Source organism: Bombus bifarius, unplaced genomic scaffold (genome assembly GCF_011952205.1).
Source record: "Bombus bifarius isolate JDL3187 unplaced genomic scaffold, Bbif_JDL3187 scf7180000009275, whole genome shotgun sequence".
Taxonomy (NCBI): Eukaryota; Metazoa; Arthropoda; class Insecta; order Hymenoptera; family Apidae; genus Bombus; species Bombus bifarius.
In genome coordinates this window covers 65991-87462 of record NW_022885009.1, presented here as the reverse complement: position 1 = coordinate 87462, position 21472 = coordinate 65991, and the positions used below count along the sequence as shown (strand labels likewise).

Here is a 21472-nt window from a genome sequence, read left to right as displayed (position 1 = left end):
AGTATCCGAAATCATGAAAAATTAGTTTCAAAAAGATAATGCATATACATTATTTCATAGCGTTGTTACGGTCCTGTTACACCAATCGATGTTGCCGAGTATTTCAGTGATGTTAAGGGGAAATAGTGAATACAATGGCACGCATACGAAAATTTTAGCTTTGCGTGGGGAATGGAGCGAAAACGAGGAGCCAATAAGATTCGTGGGAAATACTGAGTAATACGTGGCAGCCAATAAGAATTCCGTAATGATTTGGCTCCATTCGGCATCACTTCCCAGAATTCTGTGCGCGTAATTTGTAAGAAATCAATAAAATATTGCTTCCAAGTTAATTTCAATATAACAATTTCTTCAATTTATGTTGTTATATTTTTATTTTTATTACTTAGTCATGACTCATTATTTAAATGTTTAAATAAGAAGGAGAAGTCCATCTTTCCGTTGATGTCCAATAAAAGCGGGAAATGTTTACTGTTGATTCAGCGTTCTTATTGCAGACGCTAGTAGTTGGCGCCAGCATCAACCTAGATGTCGCTCTAGTTGGCTCGCTCAATGCTGTTATTTTGTGCACATATGTATATATATTTACGTAAATGTATAAATATGAATATTTGCATGTGCTATCATATGCATATCACATACATTGTAAGATTATAATTTAATGAGAAATATTTGTTTAGTCTCTGTAATCGATGGATATATCTATATATCTTAAAGTCTTTATGTATTATTATTATTTATTCGTTATTGTGATGACAATAACAATAAGTAAACATTATAATAGGTCATTTAGTGCTCATTTAACCTAACGTTTGATTTAATTAACGTTCTTCCTATTCGTTCACAACGTATTTTTTTGAATAATACTAGTAAATAGAATATTACTAGCAAATTAGAATAACTAGTAAAATGAATATTTTTTATCTCTATCAATGTTAACGTTTGTTTTTTGTTTGTCAACAGAATTATCGTTTAAGATATTTACAGAATAAAATTTTTGTAATATCTAACATTTTACCTTTTAGTTGTACAAAATGCCTGAGCAGCAGAAGGTAAAGCCAGGATTTCTATCACACTTAAAATAAGATATAGGGAGAAAATACGTTTAGTTTAAATAACTTTTCATCTTTAACAAATGCTCTATCCATAGATTTTGAGGCTACAGGACGTTTGGCGTACTTGTAATAAAATCCGAGCGGCAATTTTTCGCGTGGGTTTTAATTTATGGAATTTTTACAAACCGCTAGATCCTAACAATAATTGTTTAATCTCAGGTACGGTTACACAATTTCCATTATTATATCAATTAAAAATTTTTATTTTTTTTGTCTTGAACACCTTTAGTCGTGTTTTTCAATTGTTTCGTAGTTTTCGAATTATCATATTAAAATTTTATTTTACTCGGTACCGTATCTTGATTTTTAGCAGACATTTAGTATTTACAAACATATTGTTTCACGAAGATTGTAAATGACGATCATGAATTATACAATATATATTCTTAATACGCAGAGTCGAAATTTATTTCGGTATTGGCTGGGCCGCTGAAGGATCAAATTGGTTTGTCTGACAAAGAAATTTCCGATTTGGCCGATTATTTCCGCGTTCAGGATGGTCGAATATTTTACACTCAGTTTTGTGAAATAATTCACGATAGTGGTATGACGAATTTATAATTTGATATATACTATATTATTAATATATAGTTTACAAGACTAGAAAAAATTTTATTAAATCATTTTATAATTATATTCCAATGCATTACACACAGATATTTATAAGTATCTATATTTATATAAATGATTGTATTATATTGTAATATATATCCACAAGTAATTTTATTTCTTGACCCTCTTCGGGGCAAATCTTATAGCTATTTGAAACAGGTAAGCAAATTTCAATTATTCTGTAGGAATACATTTCAGAAACTGTTACTGCCGTACCTGAAAAGAAAGGAATTTGTATTTGACTGACATACATAATCCGGTACCGTTATATGAACTCATCGTCGGAACAAAATTCGTGTCCTTTTCTAAATGTTCCTTTATTTCGTTAAGGGGATTAGTATGAACAGCAATAAAATTGATGTTTTTCTTGTAGCTCCTGAATTCGACAAAAGCGAACCGCTTGTAACTGGTTTGGAATGGGAAGACCCAGAGCATGTAAATCGTATAAGTGCAACGGAACATCGAAAATTATGTCTCGTACTCACTCAAATTGCCGTTCTTATAAACAAAAGAAGACTCGTATTGAGGCCTTACTTTCAAGATTACGAACTGGTTTGCGTGAAAAATAATCTTCTCTCTAAAAATCTATCGATGCATTTTTCTATTTTATAATTATGCGGTAAACGTCAATTATTTATCTTTTAGATTGCAAAAAATGCTGGGACTGTAACATTCACGCATTTCGGACGAATCCTAAAATTTCTAGGTATCGTTCTTGCTTCCGAAGAATTCTGTTTGCTTGTAAAAAGATTCGCGAAAGATGCTTATACGATCAACTATGTGGCCTTTTTAAAGGCGATTGACGAAATTCAATCTTACTTTGATAAACATCAAATGCTGGCTCTTGGTGGAGTAATATTTTATTCTGCATATTTTACAAATGTTCCTCTTACGTTCATTATTTACCATTACCGATTCATTCCTTTTGTTATCAGACGTACTGAACGATAAATCTATGTTAAATATTGTATCTTATTTATTCAAAAGGAATTACTTGATCAATTTCCTGGTCGAATTATTACGGCTGAATTACCGAAACTTCCAAGGCCGGAAATTGGTAAATTCATACCAAGCAAAGTATTTGGGAAACAAGCTGTGTTCCATCCGGTAATGAAAGAACGAAGAAGTACAATGCCCTTGATAGAAGTTATTCAACGTATTCAAAGACATATCTTTGAAAATCGATTACGCATTTCGGAATTCTTTAAGGTAATAATCCTTTATTTATAAAATTTGTAATTAAAATTTTAAAAGCGGGCTTGCTATTCTTATAAAAATATTATAATTCAGTATAACTACCACGCTCTTAAAATATTAGTTACAGTTTATTTGCAATTTTTATATAGTAAAATGATAGCGGATATATCTATTTCATTAAAATGTCAGATAACAAATAGGAAACTAACGATTACGACAAATAATAGGATTTTGATCCTTTGAACGCGGGTAAAACGACGATTTCCAACTTCAAAAGAGGATTAGATGGTCTTCAGATTTCGAGCTTGGGACGCCTTTATCTTGCGGAAACGGAAATTGACGCGCTCGTTACGCTTTATAAAGACCCAAATGATCCTGATCGTGTATGTTGGCGTACATTCGAAGATGACATCGATAAAGGTATTTTCGGGACAGAACGTTCTATCTATTTATTTTTCCCATTTTCGTTATCTGATCGTGACTTTTTCAAACTTTACATTTTACGAACTGTTTCCGTTTACAGTGTTTACCGTGAAAGAAATTGAAAAGCTGCCCAATTTGAAAATTGAGTCACCGCCAAAAGAAATAGCGAAACTAAGTCGAAAAGGAGCGTCTAATTGGCAATGCGAAGGGAAAGATATAAGAGATCTTTGTGAGAAAACATTATTAAAAGTTCGACATCGAGTCGAGGAAAGAAGAATTATGATAAAACAATTTTTTAAGGATTATGATCGGTATATGTATATTCGTTCAACGATATTTATATATTCCCCAAAAATATTTTTTTCAAAAATACTTATTTTTATACTATTATTTATATGTTTTCTGTTCCTAATTATTTCTTAGACATAACAAAGGTCACGTATCGCGTTCGCAATTACGTCAAGTTCTAAGAACTGCGGCTGTACTACTTTCTGAAGAAGAGGAGTTTGCATTGGAAAAGAGGTATAATAATGATTTAGGTTTCAATTATAATTGGTTTTTAAAAGAATTAGAGGCTCAACCAATCGAGGAGCCCCTGTACCACTCTATGGTGAAAGAAAAAAGAAAAATCAACGCTGAGAAACTATCACCGGAAGCAACAGCTGATGAAACAAATATCGTTTTAATTTTAGCCAAAATCAAAGCAAAAGTTGTGCGGGAAAGAATAAAGGTAAAGCACAAAATGTGGGTATTTTTATATTTTTCCTTTACATCCTTCATTTGTTCTTTTATGGGAAAGGTTATCGAATTCATGCGTCAATATGATATTCATAATGAACACGTTATAAAAAGAACAGAGTTTCTGCGAGCTTTGGATCAACTACGTTGTAATTTGACTTGCACAGAAATGGGAACTATTATGAATATTTTCCAATCACCTTTAAGGTACATAAATACAAGTAAACTTAACATATATTTCACGTAATTAAGTGATAATTAATATATTTTTTATTTTATTTCATAATATCTGCTGAAAAATATTTCAATTTCCAAATTAATCTCCCCAACCACTTTATTTATATTTTCAATATTTAGATCAGTTCTTAATTATTCTATTATTCTGTTATTTTATGTTAAAGATCAGATTCCGTGGATTATGTGAAATTTGGAGAAGTTGTCGAAGAAGCTGTTGCTATGGGAAGTTTAGAAAGAGCACCACTTTTAGTGCCTGTACAACACGTGCCTTCGGAAGCTTCCCCTAAGACATTCTTGAATTTCGATGAAAGGCACATGGCCACAACGGCAGTAGACAAGCTAAGCAGAATGCAACAACCGAATCTTGAGGAGTTGTTCAGGGTCCGTAATTACGAAAAGAGCATACTGTTTAAAATCATTAAATAATTTCATATTTAAAAAATTAGTTAACCAGGATTAGGATTTAATTAGTAAGGATTGTAAGGATTCAGAACTTTTACCATCAATTCGCGATATTATATTCAGAATTAATTTCATAATTTAATTTATTGGTTATTTGGTATTAATTTATTGATTCTAAAATCGTACAGACCTTCGTATATATGTACAAAATTCTCAAATCATAAATTTCGAAATTACAGGGCTACGATAAAGAGAATATTGGTACAGTTTCGAAAGAGTGTTTGATCAAAGTTCTGTCTATCAGGCGTATGTTAGAATTAATTAGCAACAGAGAACTGGACGCTGTGCACAAATGTTTCTCCGTAGAAAGAGGTGGCCGATTAGAAATTGATTATCGAGCATTTTTACGCGCTTTGTATCTGATGCAAGAGAATAGAAAACATCTGCCTTTCTAGCTATCTTGAGCATTGTATTTTGAGTTAAAAATAAACATTGTTGATGCGTGAAGATATAAAATATTTTATAGAGGTAACTCAGGTATGTTTTTTTTTATTTGTCGATTTTTATGTACATATAGTGTAATGTCCCCATAAAATATTATGAGATATGAAAACTTTAATTTTACAATATTCTGTTTTTGTTTTAGAACATTTGAACGATATTATTCTGATTGCAATACTTGAAATACCATACATAATTTTTGTAAGCGTATTTAATGTATATTATGTATGATATGTATATACATATATTTATATTATACAAATTATATTGTATTCATAATGAATTTTCTTATCTATTAAATTAATTATTGTATTATATACTGGTATTATATTTTTGATTTACATGGAACAGTTTATATTTTTATTTATTTATTATTGTTTAGTCCGTGCCTTTTGGCTTTGGACGAATTTTCGGTTTTACATCAAAACAAATATTGTGAAAAATAAGATAGTGTTGTGTGAAACGATGTTTCTATTCGAATTTTCACTATTATTTATACATACAGTAAATTAAAAAGTGTTTGAACATTCCTAGAAACTTTTAATGTGAAGAAGTGAAGAATTGGAAAAAATTGAGCATCAATCGAAAATAGTATTAAAAACCAATGACAATTTTTTAAGAGAATAAATAAAGAAAATAAAAAGAAGAATAATAAAAATTGACAATAAAAAAGCAAATCCCGTTTTATACATAAATATAATGTAGACATTGAAAATTGTTATAAATTACAAACAGAACTTTGAAACAAATAATAAAAAATATAAACATGATTAACTGATATAAGGGTTAATATATTTGTATGTGTAGTGGAAACAAATATTTTAGGTTGAGTAATTGTTTAGTTAGTGACGTGTAGTTAGGTGAAGGGTTTGTGTTGGTGGGGGTACAATTGAATCATGACCTTGTCTTAACACGTCTACTTTTCACTACACACAAACACGATATAACACACTGATGGAAGGATGTGAATACAAACAACTACGACTTTGAATAAAGATATCAGACAAAACAACGCGACGTGTGACGCGTGTGAATTCCTTTCAAGGAAGGGCGGAAGAGTCGATTGCAGAGTGATACGTTACGGGAAATATAACGTAACGGTGAAACAGAATTATTCACCGGACATTATGTTTTATATGTCTTCATACGATTAATTGGTAATTTATTCGGAAATATACATTTTTCGATGATCTTTATTATTCTAACGCGAGTGACCTGGTGCTCGAGCTGTTAGGGAGAAAGTAATTTAAAGGACTGGCAATATCGTACAAAGATAATGTAAGTTTGTAGTATGTATAACTATGTGGCCGAAAGTGTAGACAGTATAGTGAGAGCTGTAAAAGCAAAAAAAGTAGAGAACGAGCAGCGCGGATACAACGTCCAAAAGTAGAAATAAAAAAGACGTGAAGATGAATATACACGAGCGACATTTTACTGCGCGATATCGCTGCGATCATATGTCTGTTTTTGTTATTTTTAATAAGAAAAAAAAGAAAGAAAGCAGAATCGCGCAATCAAATGTAGCTCGTACATTCAAGTCAGGGCCGGCGTGATCTTTTGCGGGGCCAGGTTCAAAAATTTTACGGGGCCTGAATACACATTCAAATCCTACACTTAAATTTTACAACGAGGAATTATTTATTTACAAATGATGTTACATATTATATATTTTTTATAAGATTAATATTAAATAATAATATAATCCAATAATAATATTAAATAATTTTTCTCGCTTTTTTCGACGCCAAATCTTTGATAATATCATCAAAATCGATTGAATTTGCTACTTCACTTTCTATTGACAGAATAGCCAGAGATGAAAATCTCTCTTGGCTTATCGATGATCGCAGATAATTTGTTATTAGTTTCAATCGCGAGAAACTACGTTTTGCTGAAGCTACGGTTACTGGCGTCGTTAACATAATTCGTAATACGATTAATAAATTTGGATATGCTTTCGAGAGATTGTTCTTTACAATGTAATTCATCGAATCTAAAACCGAATAATTGGTTTGCGTTATTGACCGGAACATCTTAATTTCTTCAAACATTTCAGTTCCGTCGAAATTTCCTTCCAAATGTAAGTGAAGATCTTGACAACACTATTCATCATCTAAATTCCCAATCTCATTCATGTATAGAAAACCAAAAATATTTTGGTGATTTACATATAAGCTATTGATGTAGTTTAATTTCTCTAAAAAGTACATTTCTCTGAAAGCGCCTGAATTTTTTTTATCTAAAGTAGTTTCTAGGATATTTTTTTTTCTTTTTATTTATTTATTTATATTTTACAATTTGTCCAGTAGGACATTTCGTAAAATATTATAGCGGTATACTAATATAACATGTGGGTGGCTACCCCCAGCGGGGTACCATCACCGTGTTTGTTAGGTTATGTCCTTTGTGAGATCTGTTGGGGTTTCCTTTTTAATCTTCTTTTTATGCTTGATGTGTCGACCGTTTCCGCTGCCAGCCGGTTTGGGTGCGTTGCTATTCTTTCTCCGTACCTTCTTGCACTTTTGTTAATCTCCTCCTTGACGCGTACCATGGCGCGTTTACTATTGTTCTGAGTATTTTCGATTGCGTGCCTCTATTTTGGTTATATGGCTCATTGCTGCTGTTCCCCATAGTGCTATTCCGTACGTCCAGATTGGTTTTATAACCATTTTATATATGTCGGGGATGAAAGGACACCGGAGCCTTCCTTCTGGAACCTCGGAAAAAAACCCATAAACTTGTAATTAAAGTTTACAGTTATAACTAAACGATTTGTCGTCACTTTACCCAATCCTACCTGCTTGCGATCTACGATAATAAACTTGGGCTCAAGGCGACCATCAGTCGCCGAACGTAGCCGCGGTCAACGGGACGGGCGTTTCGTCTAACAAAGGCGCGGAGTTATAGTATGACCCTCATTAAAAGAAATACTCATAGAGGTACTTGACAGTAAAACATTCCAACGGTCCCTTCGGACAATGAATACCAGATGTTGAGGCACGTACACAGCACAAGTCCAGGTAGCCCGGGGACCCGCTATAAAACCTGGGTTTTTTCGGCAATTAAGATTTTTGCAAACGGACAGGCAGCTTTTGTCCCAAATGTGTGTAGGATTTCATTGACGAGTCTGTGCGTTTGTTCTATTGTGGAGTGTTTGTTTCTGAATCCGAATTGGTGGTCCGGTATTAGATGGTTCTTCTCTATTATTAGTTTTATCCGGTCGTAGATTATTTTTTCTAGTATTTTAGAGAACACAGGAAGGAATGAAATTGATCTGTATGATTTAGTTTCATGTAGGTTTTTGCCTGGGTTAGGTAACATTATGATCTGTACCAGTTTCCAAATTTTAGGAAAGTATTGTATTCTTAGTATTGTGTTAACTATTATTGTGATTTGTCTTATTGCTTTTGGCGGAAGGGTTTTCAAGATTTTGCCATTGATTAGGTCGATTCCTGGTGCTTTATTATTTTTTGTTTCCTCGATTATGTTTCTAATTTTTTGTGCTGTTGTTTTGGGTATGGTGTAGTGTTTGTCAGTTGATGTACTAGTGGTTAGCGCATCCTCGTCCGTATGACTATTGTGGTTGCTGTTATTGATATTATGTGGTGTAAATGTGTTGCATAGGTGCTTGGAACATTCTTCAGCTTGCTCTTCGTTGCTTCTTGCCCATGTGTTATCTGCTCTTCTGATTGCTGGGACCAGTTTTATTGTCTTCTTTTTTTTTTTTTTGTGGCTTTCCATAGGGAGTAGTTGTAGTTCTCGTATGCAGATAGTGACTCTATGAACTTTGTGAACTTGTTGTTGTTGTGTTCTTTTATTTTGTTTTTTATTTCCTTTGCAAGTTTGTTTAGGTGTTTTTTGTTTTCTCTTGTTCTATGTTTTTGCCATTTTGCTTTCGCTTTTCTTTTTTCTCTAATTTTTTCGAGGATGTCAGGCGGAATTACTTTTGTTTGTCTATTGGTTGATTCAGGTATAGTGGTTGGCCATGCTGTTTCTTGGATAGTTTCTGTCAATGTTGTTACTGCCTGTTCGATGTGTTCGGGTGTTTTCAATGGGATGTTGCAGTTGGTTTTGCTCTCGATTATTTCTTTAAAAGCTTGCCATTTGGTGGTTTTGTTGCATAGTATCTCTGAATTGCTGTAAAGTATTGGTTTGTTTCTGTATGTAATTATTATGGGTGTATGATCGGAGGTAAGCTCAAGGCTGGGTGCTATGTTTAGTTTATTTGCGTTTAGCCCCTTTGTAACTGCAAATTCAAGTAGGTCAGGTATTTTGCTCAGGTCTGTCGGCCAGTATGTCGGTCTTCCCGTGGATAATATATTGAGGTTATTGTTTTTAATGTAGTTTTCCAAGGTTCTACCTCGAGGTGTAGTGATTCTTAATCCCCATAGTGTGTGCTTTGAGTTGTAGTCTCCAGCTGCGATATACTTGTCACCTAAGTGTTGACAGTACTCTTCCCACATTTGTGATGTAATTTTGTGTCACGGTGGTACATATACTGTTGACAACTGTAAATGGTTCCTGCTAGTTTGTACAGTAACGGTAGTTGCTTGTATATGTTTCTTATTAACTTGGCTGCGTAAGTGATGTTTAATGTCGTTTCTTATTACTATTGCGGTCCCTCCGTGTGCTTTTCCTGAGGGATGCTTGGTATCATATATGATGTAGTACGGTATTTTTATGTAACATTTTGTAGTGAAGTGTGTTTCTGTTACGAGTAGTATGTCGATGTTATTACTCTACAGGAATGTTTCAGTTTCTACGGCCCTTTGTTGTAGGCCGTTAGAGTTCCAGGCTGCTATTTTAAGGGTGTCTATTTTTATTTTTTGCTCATCATGTTAGTAAGTAATTGTAACATGACTGTTATCTGCTGTGTTTGCTGTCTGAGGAGTTCGTTTTGGTGGCTTATCATTTTTGTAAGTATTTCGGTGTTTTTTATGGAATGTTTTATTAACTCTTTGATTTCTGTAGCGTCGTTGCTGTGGTTGTTCTGTTCTTGATTGTCTAAGGGTGACGACCGGTTGACTACTTGCGCGTAGCTTCGGTTTCTAACGGTGTTGGTGTGCAATATTGCAGTTGATTTTGCTCATGATTACTTCTTTAAATGTTTGCCATTTGGTGTTTTTAGTGCAAAGCGACTCTGATTTGGATTTTATAAAATATTGGTTTGCTTGTGTATTCTATTATTATCGGTGTATGATCAGAGCTAAGCTCAAGACTGGGTATTATTCTTAATTTGTTTGCCTTTAGTCCTTTTATAACTGCAAAATCAAGCAAGTCAGGAGTTGGTCTTTCTGTGGATAACATGTTGAGATTACTAGTTCTAATATATTTTTCTAGTGTTCTACCTCAAGGTGTCTTAATTCTTGAGCCCCATAGCGTGTGCTTTGCATTGAAGTTTCCCACTGCGATGTATTTGTTACCTAAGGATTGAAAATACTGTTCCCATTTTTGTAATGTCATTTTGTATCGTAGTGGTGCATGTACTGCTGACATTTGGAAGTAATTGCTGTTAGTTTGTATTGTAACGATGCTTGCTTGAACGTTTTCCTGACTAATTTGACTACATAAATAGTTTAATATCATTTCTTATTATTACTGCGGCCCCATTGTGTGCTTTTCCTGAGCGGTGTTTGGTATCATAGATGGTGTAATATGGTATTTTCATATAGCTTTTTGGTGTGAAATGTGTTTCTGAAACAAGTAATATGTCAATATTATCGTTATACAGAAATGTTTTTGTTTCGAGGGCACATTGTTGTAGGCCATTGGAGTGCCAAGCTATTATTTTCAGCGTGTCCATTTCTATTTTTTACTTAACATGTTTGTAAGTAGTTGTAGCATGACTGCAATTTGTTGTCTGAGTACTGCATTTTGCTCACTTATCATTTTTGTTAGATTTTCAATGTTTTTGATGGATTGCTTGAGCAGTTCCTTGATTTCTGTAGTGTTATTGTTGTTGTTTTGGTTGTTTAAGGGTGGTGTTTGATTAGTTACTTGTGCATAACTTTGGCTACCAAAAGTGTTGATGTTTCTATTGTTAGTGTGTATTTGATTAGTGGATCTATTATTTGGGCATCTATGTAGATCGGTGGTGATTTAACGATACGAGTTGTGACTTTTTCCTTTGGGTCCGTATCTATTTCTTCTATTAATGAACCGAATGAATTTTGGAGTGGGATATCTTGTAGCCATTGTTGCTTTTCTGCATGTGAAGTTTTCATGGCACTTGAACCTGGTATTATTTTACGCGTTTTGTGCACTGTTGCTGTCTTCCAGTGTTCATCTTGGTATGATAGTTCGTCATCATAGCTGTTTCCTTCTTGGTTTTGAATCGTTTCCATTTTTTTTATAGTTTTATTTATGTAATATATTTCACCTTCGTTCGTTATTTTGACGTGGTATTGACGTGGTGATTTTTCGTGGTATTTGCTGTTGCATTTTGTAGCTTTACCATTTGCCAGTGTTTGTTGTCTTTTCGTTCACTTAAATTCACTGCTTGTTGCACTTTCACTGAAGCACAGTTTCTCACATCTATCTAGCTCGGCGGCTCAGGCAGAACTGAAGTTAAAAGTGAAATCAGAAGTCCTCGTGTAGAGAGAGACATGTTTAGTTTGTTTTTGATTAGTTCAATATTTTCTTTCTGTCTATATATTATTTGTTTAAATAAATATTTTATTTTCGTATTAAAATATCCTGAGACGATCAATGCATGTGCAAATTCCAAGTGCTTAACTTAATAATAACGATGATCGATGATCGATAATATCATAGCAAATCAATGCTCGAGCCTGGCCTGTGCAGACGCAATGTATGCGAGGATCGGCAGGTTCGTATGAATCGCCCTGTTTCTGAATTTTGTGGATGATTTTGAACACTAACTGCTTAATGCATATCTAATGCCGTATATTTAATAATAATAAATTTATAATTTTATACAAATAAAAATATAGATTATATAAAATAAGGTATGAATAGTTGTAAGAGAAAGATAAAGAAAAAATAATACTCTGTCTGATAATACTGCCAGAAAATCTCCTTGTAATGGGCACAACGCCCAAAATATAATAAGTTATTATTATTATACATGAGTTCACACAATTACTTACACTAAAGAATATAGATCACCCACTTCAGAAAATTTCATTGTATAGTTGTAATATTGTCAATGAAATTTTTTAAAACGGATGATTCATTTTATAGCCAATGTAAGCAATATTGTCCACAACTATGTTCCATCATAAGCCATATTACTTTGAGTCGTTGATGATTTAAAAATACAATTATATCATGGCACTCCTTTTTTGTTAATTGTAAAAATCTATTCCATGAAAAAAAATAATTAATAAAATACAATATATTTATGAGTTTATTAGGTGATTGTATATCTTACCATCTTATAAGTTTCACTTACAGTAACATATAAAATATCATTTACATATTTATAACTGTGCCAATTGTTAAATTTGTTGCCTTATGTAATATAAAATTATAATATATATCTAATAAAATAGGTGATATAATTGAACCTTGAACCACTCCTTTTGTTATGACATTAATCTTTTCATCTATTTTTACCTATAAATTAAAATATCATGTTTTGTAAGTTCAGATACTAATTTTAGATAATATTTATAGTATTTTAATAACATAATTTTCTTAAAATTTTTTTTCATAATTTTTGACAAGAAATGAGCAGAAATTTTTTTTAGTAACCAGCTTTTTTTTACTTGTTGCCAATTCATATTTGTACTTGAATATAATGTACCCGATGTTAGGGGTAATAACAAATTTGGATCAGCAAAATATTGTTTCTAACATACAATCTCATCAACAAATCTTTTACTTATAATCGCATAGTACTATTACAAATACTTGAGTATCAAATTTTCAAGAAGATTCTTAGGAAGAGAGTGATTGTTTAATGTTATATAATTTCTCTAAAATATAAAGTAAGAATTTTGGTACTTATTTCTAAATATATCAAAATATAAAATTGAAAGTAACTGTACCTTATATTTTAGGAGCAAAAAGACCTGTTACATCATAGGATATAAAATATAAATGTGTTGTTACTGTCTCATGTCTGTGTTGAACAATTGCTCCCCATTTGTTTTCAAAATTAGTGATTCTAAATATTATAGTATGCAACTGTTTTAAAAATTTGAATGTTATATTCAAATGATTTATCTCAGGTTTCTTACGGTAAATGGTATAATACCTAGAAAATAATTTTTTAATCAGTTTGCTTGCCATAATATAAAATTACTTACTTATACTTAAATAGTGTAATTACATATATTGGTTTGATATACTTTGACTTAAATATAAGTAGTAGAATTTTCAGAATTTTTAGAAATTATTATATATCTACCTATTAGCGGCTTCCATTCATTACATTTTGTATCAGGCTGCAAGATTTCTGAACTTATTTCTTTCTTAAATTTCCTTTGGATGGAGTTCCAAGTTGAATGTATGCTATATAATGTTCCATTATTATTTCCAGAAGCTGATGTCATACGAAAATAAGCATGTAATATTTTTAAAAGAAATCTGACAAAAGGTCTATTCAACAAGAGGGGGTGCTAAATGTAAACAAAATTTGATTATAGCCACAGCAATCAAGTTTCGTTTATATTTACTACCTTATTTAGTTGGATATAAATATTATAAAAATATATTCGTATGCTGCAAATTCATCAAATATAACTAATTTTGTTAAAAGAATGTAATTATGTACATTTAATTTTTCAATAAAAGGTTTCAAATTAAATAGTTTAAAGCATGATATATCCAATACCTGAAATATATTTCTTTGTACTTTTCTTAAATTTCATAACTTTCTAAATAGATTCAGAGGAATATTTTTAAAGAATATAATATCAAAACGTGGCTTCAATTGCTTTTTATTAACTTATATTTACATTCTGATTTTAGTTGTTTAAATTATTTTTTATCGATTAAATGCTTCAAAACATTAAAATAATGGAATTTTTCATGAGTTTTCTTAAATTTTTCTAAAAGTGAAATAAGGACTGAAATAGAATGGAATAGTTAACACGTTGAATGCCATGCTAGTTTTGCAGGGATTGCCTGTAGTACCATGATGAATTTTTTATTATGTGATACATATAATGTTGAAATATTATAGGTTTATATTTCATGTATAAATAAAACTACTTTTATATGTTTTATACCGCATTAATCTCATCACACCATTGCAGTAATGATGTTAATAATGGTAATAAAATTTATAACTATTGATATTTGTTCAAATTATGTGTTTCTACTAAACTTGGTACGTCGTCACCAGTGGTCTTCAAAGTGCTACTGACAAGTTGAATGCCAGTTACCGGCGACTCCTGTGGCATTCAATGTGTTAACAACAATATTATTTATCATAGTTTATTTTTTACAATAAAGTTATATATTTCATTTCCATTTTTATATTTATTGAGAAGACAGTCTTTCAAATTTGTGTAACATTTATAATGAAAATGCGTTGTATAAATAAATATCTAATTCCTTACTCATTTATCATAAATTCATACACATTTTCTTTTAAAAATATTTTTCACTTTACTTTTGTTCGTTTTAGTTCTAGCCTTTATTAGAGCTGAATCTAAAATAGTAATCTATTATTATTAATCTATATTATGGTATTTTTAAATTGTTAATCATATTGAGTTTACATAAATTTAGGTATACTTAATGATATAAATGATATGAGTAACAAAGTTTATTTGAAATATCATAAATATGAAATTTAGTAAATAATACATACAGGGTGAATAGTCTGCAGTCAATGCTTCTTTTTGTAACTTTTTTAGTTTCTTATTTGTTTCCAATTTAATGTTGTCAATAATATATAAACAGTCTGATAAAGTTCTAATATTATTTGATGTCCCAGACACTTCAAAAGCACCACATTTATCACGTTTGAGTAATATTTTATTATGTAAACAGTATCTAATTGGGAAAAAAGGAAAAGAATTAAGAGTACAAAAATGTAAATAAGTAATTAAGTAATTAAGATAATAATAAACTAAAAAAAATACGAACTGCAGAAACGTTTTACCAAAAGTTTGTTCTACACTTTGTGCCGTAGAATTATCCATCACTTATATTTTATATTTAAGACGACAATATGCCAGAATAGCGATACCTCTTAATACAAAAAAACAGCATAAATATCAAACACTAATATCACAATATCAAAACCACTTGATTAAGTATCAAGAGCTTACTACCCTTTTGATAAACATAATACTAGAGGGGATAATACGTATATATACTATACGATATGTAGTTACCTGTATCATCTGCACCCTGGTGGCAGAAATAGAAATTAAATTTTGAAATTAGATCATTTCGCGCGATGTCGTATTGAAAGGTTGGGAAAAGCAATTGCAGAGAGTTCGTCATAAGTGTGGAAAATTTAATACACATTGCCATCTCATTGCTTCAAAATGGTGAGAATCTTAATTTGAATTATTCTATATTTGCAGTTATTAACATATTGCAGACGAAGAAATCCATGAGCATTCTCGTTTTATTTTAATGCCTGAGGCTGATTACGAAAATTCTCGTATTTTCATCGTTGTCATTTAGAAAGAAACAATTTAACTATACCCTAGGTATAGCTAGTAATAAAACGATTAATTAACACAATTTATACTGATATATTGTATTTCGATGTAGAGATGTTCTATTTAGATGAATATCGAAATTTCAATCATCTGAATAGCATCCGGGTACTGAGAGAACTAGATAACGTTCCTGCATCAAACGCACCCTGCTGGTAAATTTTGAAATTAAAATTTGAAATTGCACCATTTCGCGTGGTGTCATATTGAGAAGAGGAAGCAACTGTCGAGAGTTCGTCATAAATGTGGAAAATTTAATATACAAAACCAAGTCACTCCTTCAAAATAGTGAGAATCTTAATTTCATACATTTTACATTCATAATCTAATACAATTTATAGTGATTTGTCGTTTTCTAATGTGAATAGATGTTTATTGTTTTTCAATCAAAGTTACGTCGAGAAGTACAAATCATTATTGGAGTGAAATTCTTTTCCTTTTCACTACCCTCGATTTTTTTCTTTCCTTCTTTTCCCTTGATGATCTTTTTTACTTTCTTTTTCTTTTCTTTCATATATCATTAACAAAAGAAATATAGTTTGATAATAATCGTTCGATTTTACGGTAATAATAATTATGCGATTTTAATTTTGCTGTAAAGTTTTATATTTCATTATCTTAAATTCTCCGAACAATCATTACTTCTTTCAAAACAAATTATAATAATTCACATTTTGTTAAAGGTATTTGACTGCTTCCTCTTTTTCTTGCTCCTCGAAAAGGACCTAGTGGTGCTTGAAAAGTCAAGAATGTAAATAAAATTTTATTTTGCACTTCGTTTAATTCTCCTCCTTATATTTTACAATAATTATTATTAATTACAGAATAGAATCTAATTGAAAATTCAATAAGTGTAAACCTCTTATTCTTCAATTGAATATTAACACGAAATTCATTATTTAATAGAAATCAAACTTTTATCATTACAAACTTTCAAAATAATTAACACTAATACTAACAACAAGTAATAATACTTTATGCTTTGTTATAGGTTTCTTCCAACCTCCATTTCCTTCACTAAATTCGACAATTCCGACTTGATGAGAATTTCTCTTAAGATGACTTAATGAGAATTTCTCTTGGGCAACATTATCGATGATAACGTTGTTCGTATATAATCGTAAGTCGCATGCATTTTTGTTCCTCTCGTCTATCAATCATGTTGTAGGATGGAAGGTCCGAATTGTCACGGGTGACTGGTTATATTACGTAGAATTTTTGACGAGCATAGTGCCCACGGATATTTATTATACCTGTGAATAGTAACATTTTCTTGTCTGTATTTTATTTGTTAGTTCAGGATAGGTTTCCTTGTACATCGCGTTTTTAAATGTTGGTGGTAATGCATTTATATATGAGTACAATGTTTACATATTACAACATGAAGAATTTGTATGAATAATAAAATGTTAAAATTATTTATAAAATTAAATTACATATATTCAATATGTTATACAGATTAAATAATCTTCACAAGCATGTACAACAATATTGAAGTAAATAACGAAATGAGCCTTTTAAATATTTTATAGTGGGAAAGCCTGATACCATTTGACTGCCTTATTATGCAAATTTTTATTCGATTATGTTTGAAATTATTGTAATGCTAGTGATGATTATATTTAATTTTATGTTTTATTTTACAATAAAACAGCTTTATTATTTGAGTTCCATATGCAGCATAATTTCAGTAAAATTTCAAATATGAAACATGGAGGTATTAAACTCTAATTTTGTCCGTCCGTTAAAATATACCAAATTTTATGTCCAAGAAGACACTTCGCAACAGGCAGATTCTAGAATCAAAACGAGTTTTGAATGACTCTTTGTGTTTCAAAGATGGATTTTGACGAAGGAATCGCTCAAGAATATTTTTATTAATATTTCATTTACAGTTTTTGATATAAATATTATTTGCAAATGGATAAAGTAAAGTAAAATGTAAAGTAGAGTCATTAAAATTTGAATGAAGTGATTTATTAATTATATAATTATATAATGTATTATATAATATCATATAATGTTTTATTAATTATCCCGCTAGATGCAAAGTGTAATAGATGTAAATACGATTGCTAATCATAGTTTTAGCCTTCGATTTTCAGATTTAACCCCTTCCATGTTTAATTCCAGGTACTCACGTGCCTAGGTTCTAGTCGGGTGGGAGAAAAGCAATGGGCATGATGACTAGTTTGTGAGTTTAACAATTTTTCAGTGACTGATGTTGCGTTAGTATGGTGCACGACGTGCTTTGCACTGCGTGTGAGTGTGTGCACCCGCGCGTTTGTGTGGTTAGGCTGTGGAATTGCGTCGCTTTTGCTATTCATTATAATTTAAAAATATTTATAAATTCGCAAATATGAATCCAATTACAATTGACAATAACGATGCTAATAAATATGTATAGCAGATTATAAATAGTAATATTAATCTTAGTATTAAATTACAATGATAGTTAGATAGAATTGATTCAGATATCATGATCTATTCTAGTAAAATTATTTTTTTGAATGATATATACATGATTATATACGATTATAAATATTTAATTAAAATTTAAATTCAAATATACTTTATTAAGGTTGAAACATGCATGATATTTTTATGAAATGGTCTCTAAACATCGTCAGTTGATTTCAGGAAAATAGTATGTAAATTAGAGTGTGAAAGTTGTGTGCTAAACTCCGGTGTCGAAGGTGTTCCGGGACGTCTCTCTAGTGTAGGTTCTTACGTTCGGGTTATGTGTGAGAAGCGTGGAGCGAGCGTGTTGGTATATCTGTTTTGTTATTTTTTAAATATAGGACTTGATAGGATAGGTAGCATACCCTCTAGCGTGAGTGTTAATTATAAATAGATAATGCCGGACAGGTTGGCATAGTTTCTGATCGGGTAGGCGCGTTCTCGCGTGGTCCAATCTATTTCAATAAATTTGATTTAAAAGATTGACGGCGAAGCTTGTGTCACGAGTGGAACATACCATTCGCCTCTGGTTGCTGATTTGCCTACCAATTTTTCAAATTTCGCGATTGTGGTCGTGAGTAGATCTCGAAACAAACGATTACGTGTATTACTCGAGCATGCACATGTAAATGAACAGCGATCACTATAATGTGCACTTGGATTAGCTTCCGCGATTTATATTTTATTTTATCTTTAAAAGTTGTTTCTTGTTTCCCGATTAGAAAGTCTCGAGCTAGATTTAAGATTCAGTGGGCATTGTATTCGAAAAAAGAAGACGTTACGAGCCGAAGAGACCCGGAAAAATTACCATAGGAGAGACACAACTACTAATGGCTTTCCACTCTTTGGATCAGCCAAAGCATGGAGAGTCATTCTCGTTATTACTTTGCCACTACGCTCTCTTTTAGCATTTGTAGTTGTAGTATTTTTTCGGTCTATGTATACGCCGGTCCACCATCATATAAATCGCGGTTTTTTTCATTAGCGTTGCAAGAGATTAATTACGGTTTGAATTAGAGTTGCGAAAAAGTTTCGCGGCTTTTTGTTAGCGTCGCGAGGGACTGATTAAGGTTTGAATTAGACTTGCGGAAAGATGATAATCGTGTTTATTTTAATGTTACGAATTATGCCATCGCCATAATGCCATTGTCCGTAGCAATTTTGATTATGAATAGCCAGAATTTCTGAGAGAGTAATTCATATTGGAGTTTCTCTTGTGTCCATTAAAATTTCTTTATTTAAAGTTGGATTTAGAGATGTTAAATGTTTCATTGATTTTGTAATATCGCAGTTTGTAGTAACACGATATGTGAAATAGCTTTTTCATTATATGTATATGGATATTTATTTTATTCTTGTTTTAAGAATTAGCGTTGCGTTCTTCCATTGCAATTGTTTTAATTAGTTTTAGTAAATAACTAATTAGTTAAAGTAGTGTTGCGCTTATATCATGTCCAATCTTCTTTCACTGGGCTATGGAAACATATTCCTGCTCCTGTATCATCTGGTATAGTTCAAATAGCCTTCTATATGACTGCACTGCACCGTTATTAGTTTTGCGAACATATAAATGTGAGTGGATAGATTAATATAGCTATCAATATTGCACAAATAATTCGGAATAGTAACACCGGAATTGTCCATCTTTTTTTCTTGTTCTTATTTATCAATAGAAAATTAATTAATATTGCAAACGCGACAAAGCACTCATTGAGATTTCCAGTAACACGTCAAAATACAGTTAATCGATAGAATTTTTAAAAAGTTAGTAGTTTTTAAAAGTTAAAAAGTTCAATCTCCTAAATAATGGGAAGAGTAAATTTTGAAATACCGATTGTATAATGATATCGAGATAGTGATTGCAAAGGATGTTAAAAAATACTAAAAACCGTTCCTATAGAAAATTGCATTTTTCCTTCCTAATCGGAGGATCTCGTACAACTTCCTTTTCGTGAAGAATTCTTGGTTCCTCCATTATCTGAAATATTTTTCCTCGTCACGGTAGCTGCGTTTGATGTGTTAAAATTCGCGTCGCATGCATAGAGGACGTGAAGGTAATTAAGTGGAGAAGCGGAATCCTCGAGGTTGTGTAAAAGACGCGGAGGTCGCAGCTCGTGACCCACTTTGTTCATCGACAACTGCTTCCTACTTGGAGAACATCTTATTCTTCCCTTGTTGAACGTAGCAAACGTAGGCACCCTCTGCCTCGCAAAAATATTATACCTTAGAAAAATCGTGTCGATCGTTAATCGCACATTTTTTGAGAAGCTACTGGTCGCCGGACGTTTGAAATCGTGCGTCGAGATGTGTATTCGTTTCGAGGTTGTGATTGATCGACATCGCAATCAATCGGATTTAATATGTAGAAATATATCGACCCACGAAGTACATATTTCAATACTTGTCCTAGAAAACTTTTCTATTATAATATAACTTTTATATCATATAACTTCCATATTATATGCGTTACATAAGACATTTAGAAATATCATTAGCGATGTTATGAAACACGGCTGTAACGATTATATTGGCCAAATTTCTGAGGATCTGAAAATGTATATAGAAGTTATAAAAGATTTATTGCAAACACATATATGTATGTACGTACATTTTACGTATGAATTAACGTGTACATATAATACTTAATAAAATATTAGTATGCATCATGGATAGCCATCTTAAACATATAATAAATGTTAAAAATGGGCCTTTGAATATTTAGACTTATTGATATAATAGGTAATTCAGTATTTAAATACTTTTGTAATCTCTGTAAAACGTTAAAACTTTAATATTATACATACGTTTGGATTGGTAATTATAATGGCTCTTAATCATTAACCATCTTAATGTGCTATTGTCATTGTGATTAAAATTGCATGTAGTAATTATACGCGAGTTTTAAAAACTCACGAATTTGTAGTGTAAAAAGAAAAAATTTGTTGGGCAATTATAATTTTAATTAAGGATTAGTTGGAATCTCTTGGATTTGAGCGCGTTGTGTAAGAACATACGTACTACTAAATTTTACACGTGGAGAATCCTTACGCAGATAAATATTTCATAAGAACGTTAGTACTCACGCTTGCTAAATTATACGTGTTTGTAATTATTGTAGATATATCTTAGATTGTGCTCCTT

The 21472-nt window shown here is 31.5% G+C and overlaps 2 protein-coding genes and 1 long non-coding RNA gene across 5 annotated transcripts; 2 read left to right on the top strand and 1 right to left on the bottom strand.

Moving 5' to 3' along the window:
- The first annotated feature begins 379 nt into the window (after positions 1 to 379).
- Positions 380 to 5434, top strand: LOC117214955. 3 transcript variants are annotated; one of them, XM_033461335.1, is made up of 14 exons: positions 382 to 645; positions 1026 to 1052; positions 1151 to 1274; positions 1513 to 1659; positions 2101 to 2279; positions 2373 to 2579; positions 2715 to 2936; positions 3152 to 3344; positions 3448 to 3658; positions 3771 to 4077; positions 4147 to 4292; positions 4487 to 4703; positions 4964 to 5261; positions 5371 to 5434. In XM_033461335.1, the coding sequence occupies exons 1-13, from the start codon at positions 553 to 555 to the stop codon at positions 5177 to 5179; spliced, it is 2289 nt and encodes a 762-aa protein (XP_033317226.1). In that variant the 5' UTR covers positions 382 to 552; the 3' UTR covers positions 5180 to 5261; positions 5371 to 5434. The 3 variants fall into 3 exon arrangements, with proteins under 3 accessions (XP_033317224.1, XP_033317226.1, XP_033317227.1); XM_033461333.1 differs by lacking the exon at positions 5371 to 5434 and having other exon boundaries at positions 380 to 645; positions 4964 to 5179; XM_033461336.1 differs by lacking the exons at positions 382 to 645; positions 5371 to 5434 and having other exon boundaries at positions 990 to 1052; positions 4964 to 5179.
- Positions 5435 to 13343: 7909 nt separating this feature from the next.
- On the bottom strand, positions 13344 to 15496 carry LOC117214953. The gene is made up of 4 exons (XM_033461332.1): positions 15288 to 15496; positions 15010 to 15194; positions 13600 to 13734; positions 13344 to 13446 (listed from the first exon to the last, which is right to left on the bottom strand). Exons 1-4 carry the CDS (start codon positions 15341 to 15343, stop codon positions 13412 to 13414), a joined length of 411 nt encoding a protein of 136 aa, XP_033317223.1. The 5' UTR covers positions 15344 to 15496; the 3' UTR covers positions 13344 to 13411.
- Positions 15497 to 16466: 970 nt separating this feature from the next.
- On the top strand, positions 16467 to 21052 carry LOC117214954. The gene is made up of 3 exons (XR_004488987.1): positions 16467 to 16622; positions 16863 to 16991; positions 18005 to 21052. It is a non-coding gene; the product is annotated as an uncharacterized LOC117214954 (long non-coding RNA).
- Positions 21053 to 21472: the final 420 nt, after the last annotated feature.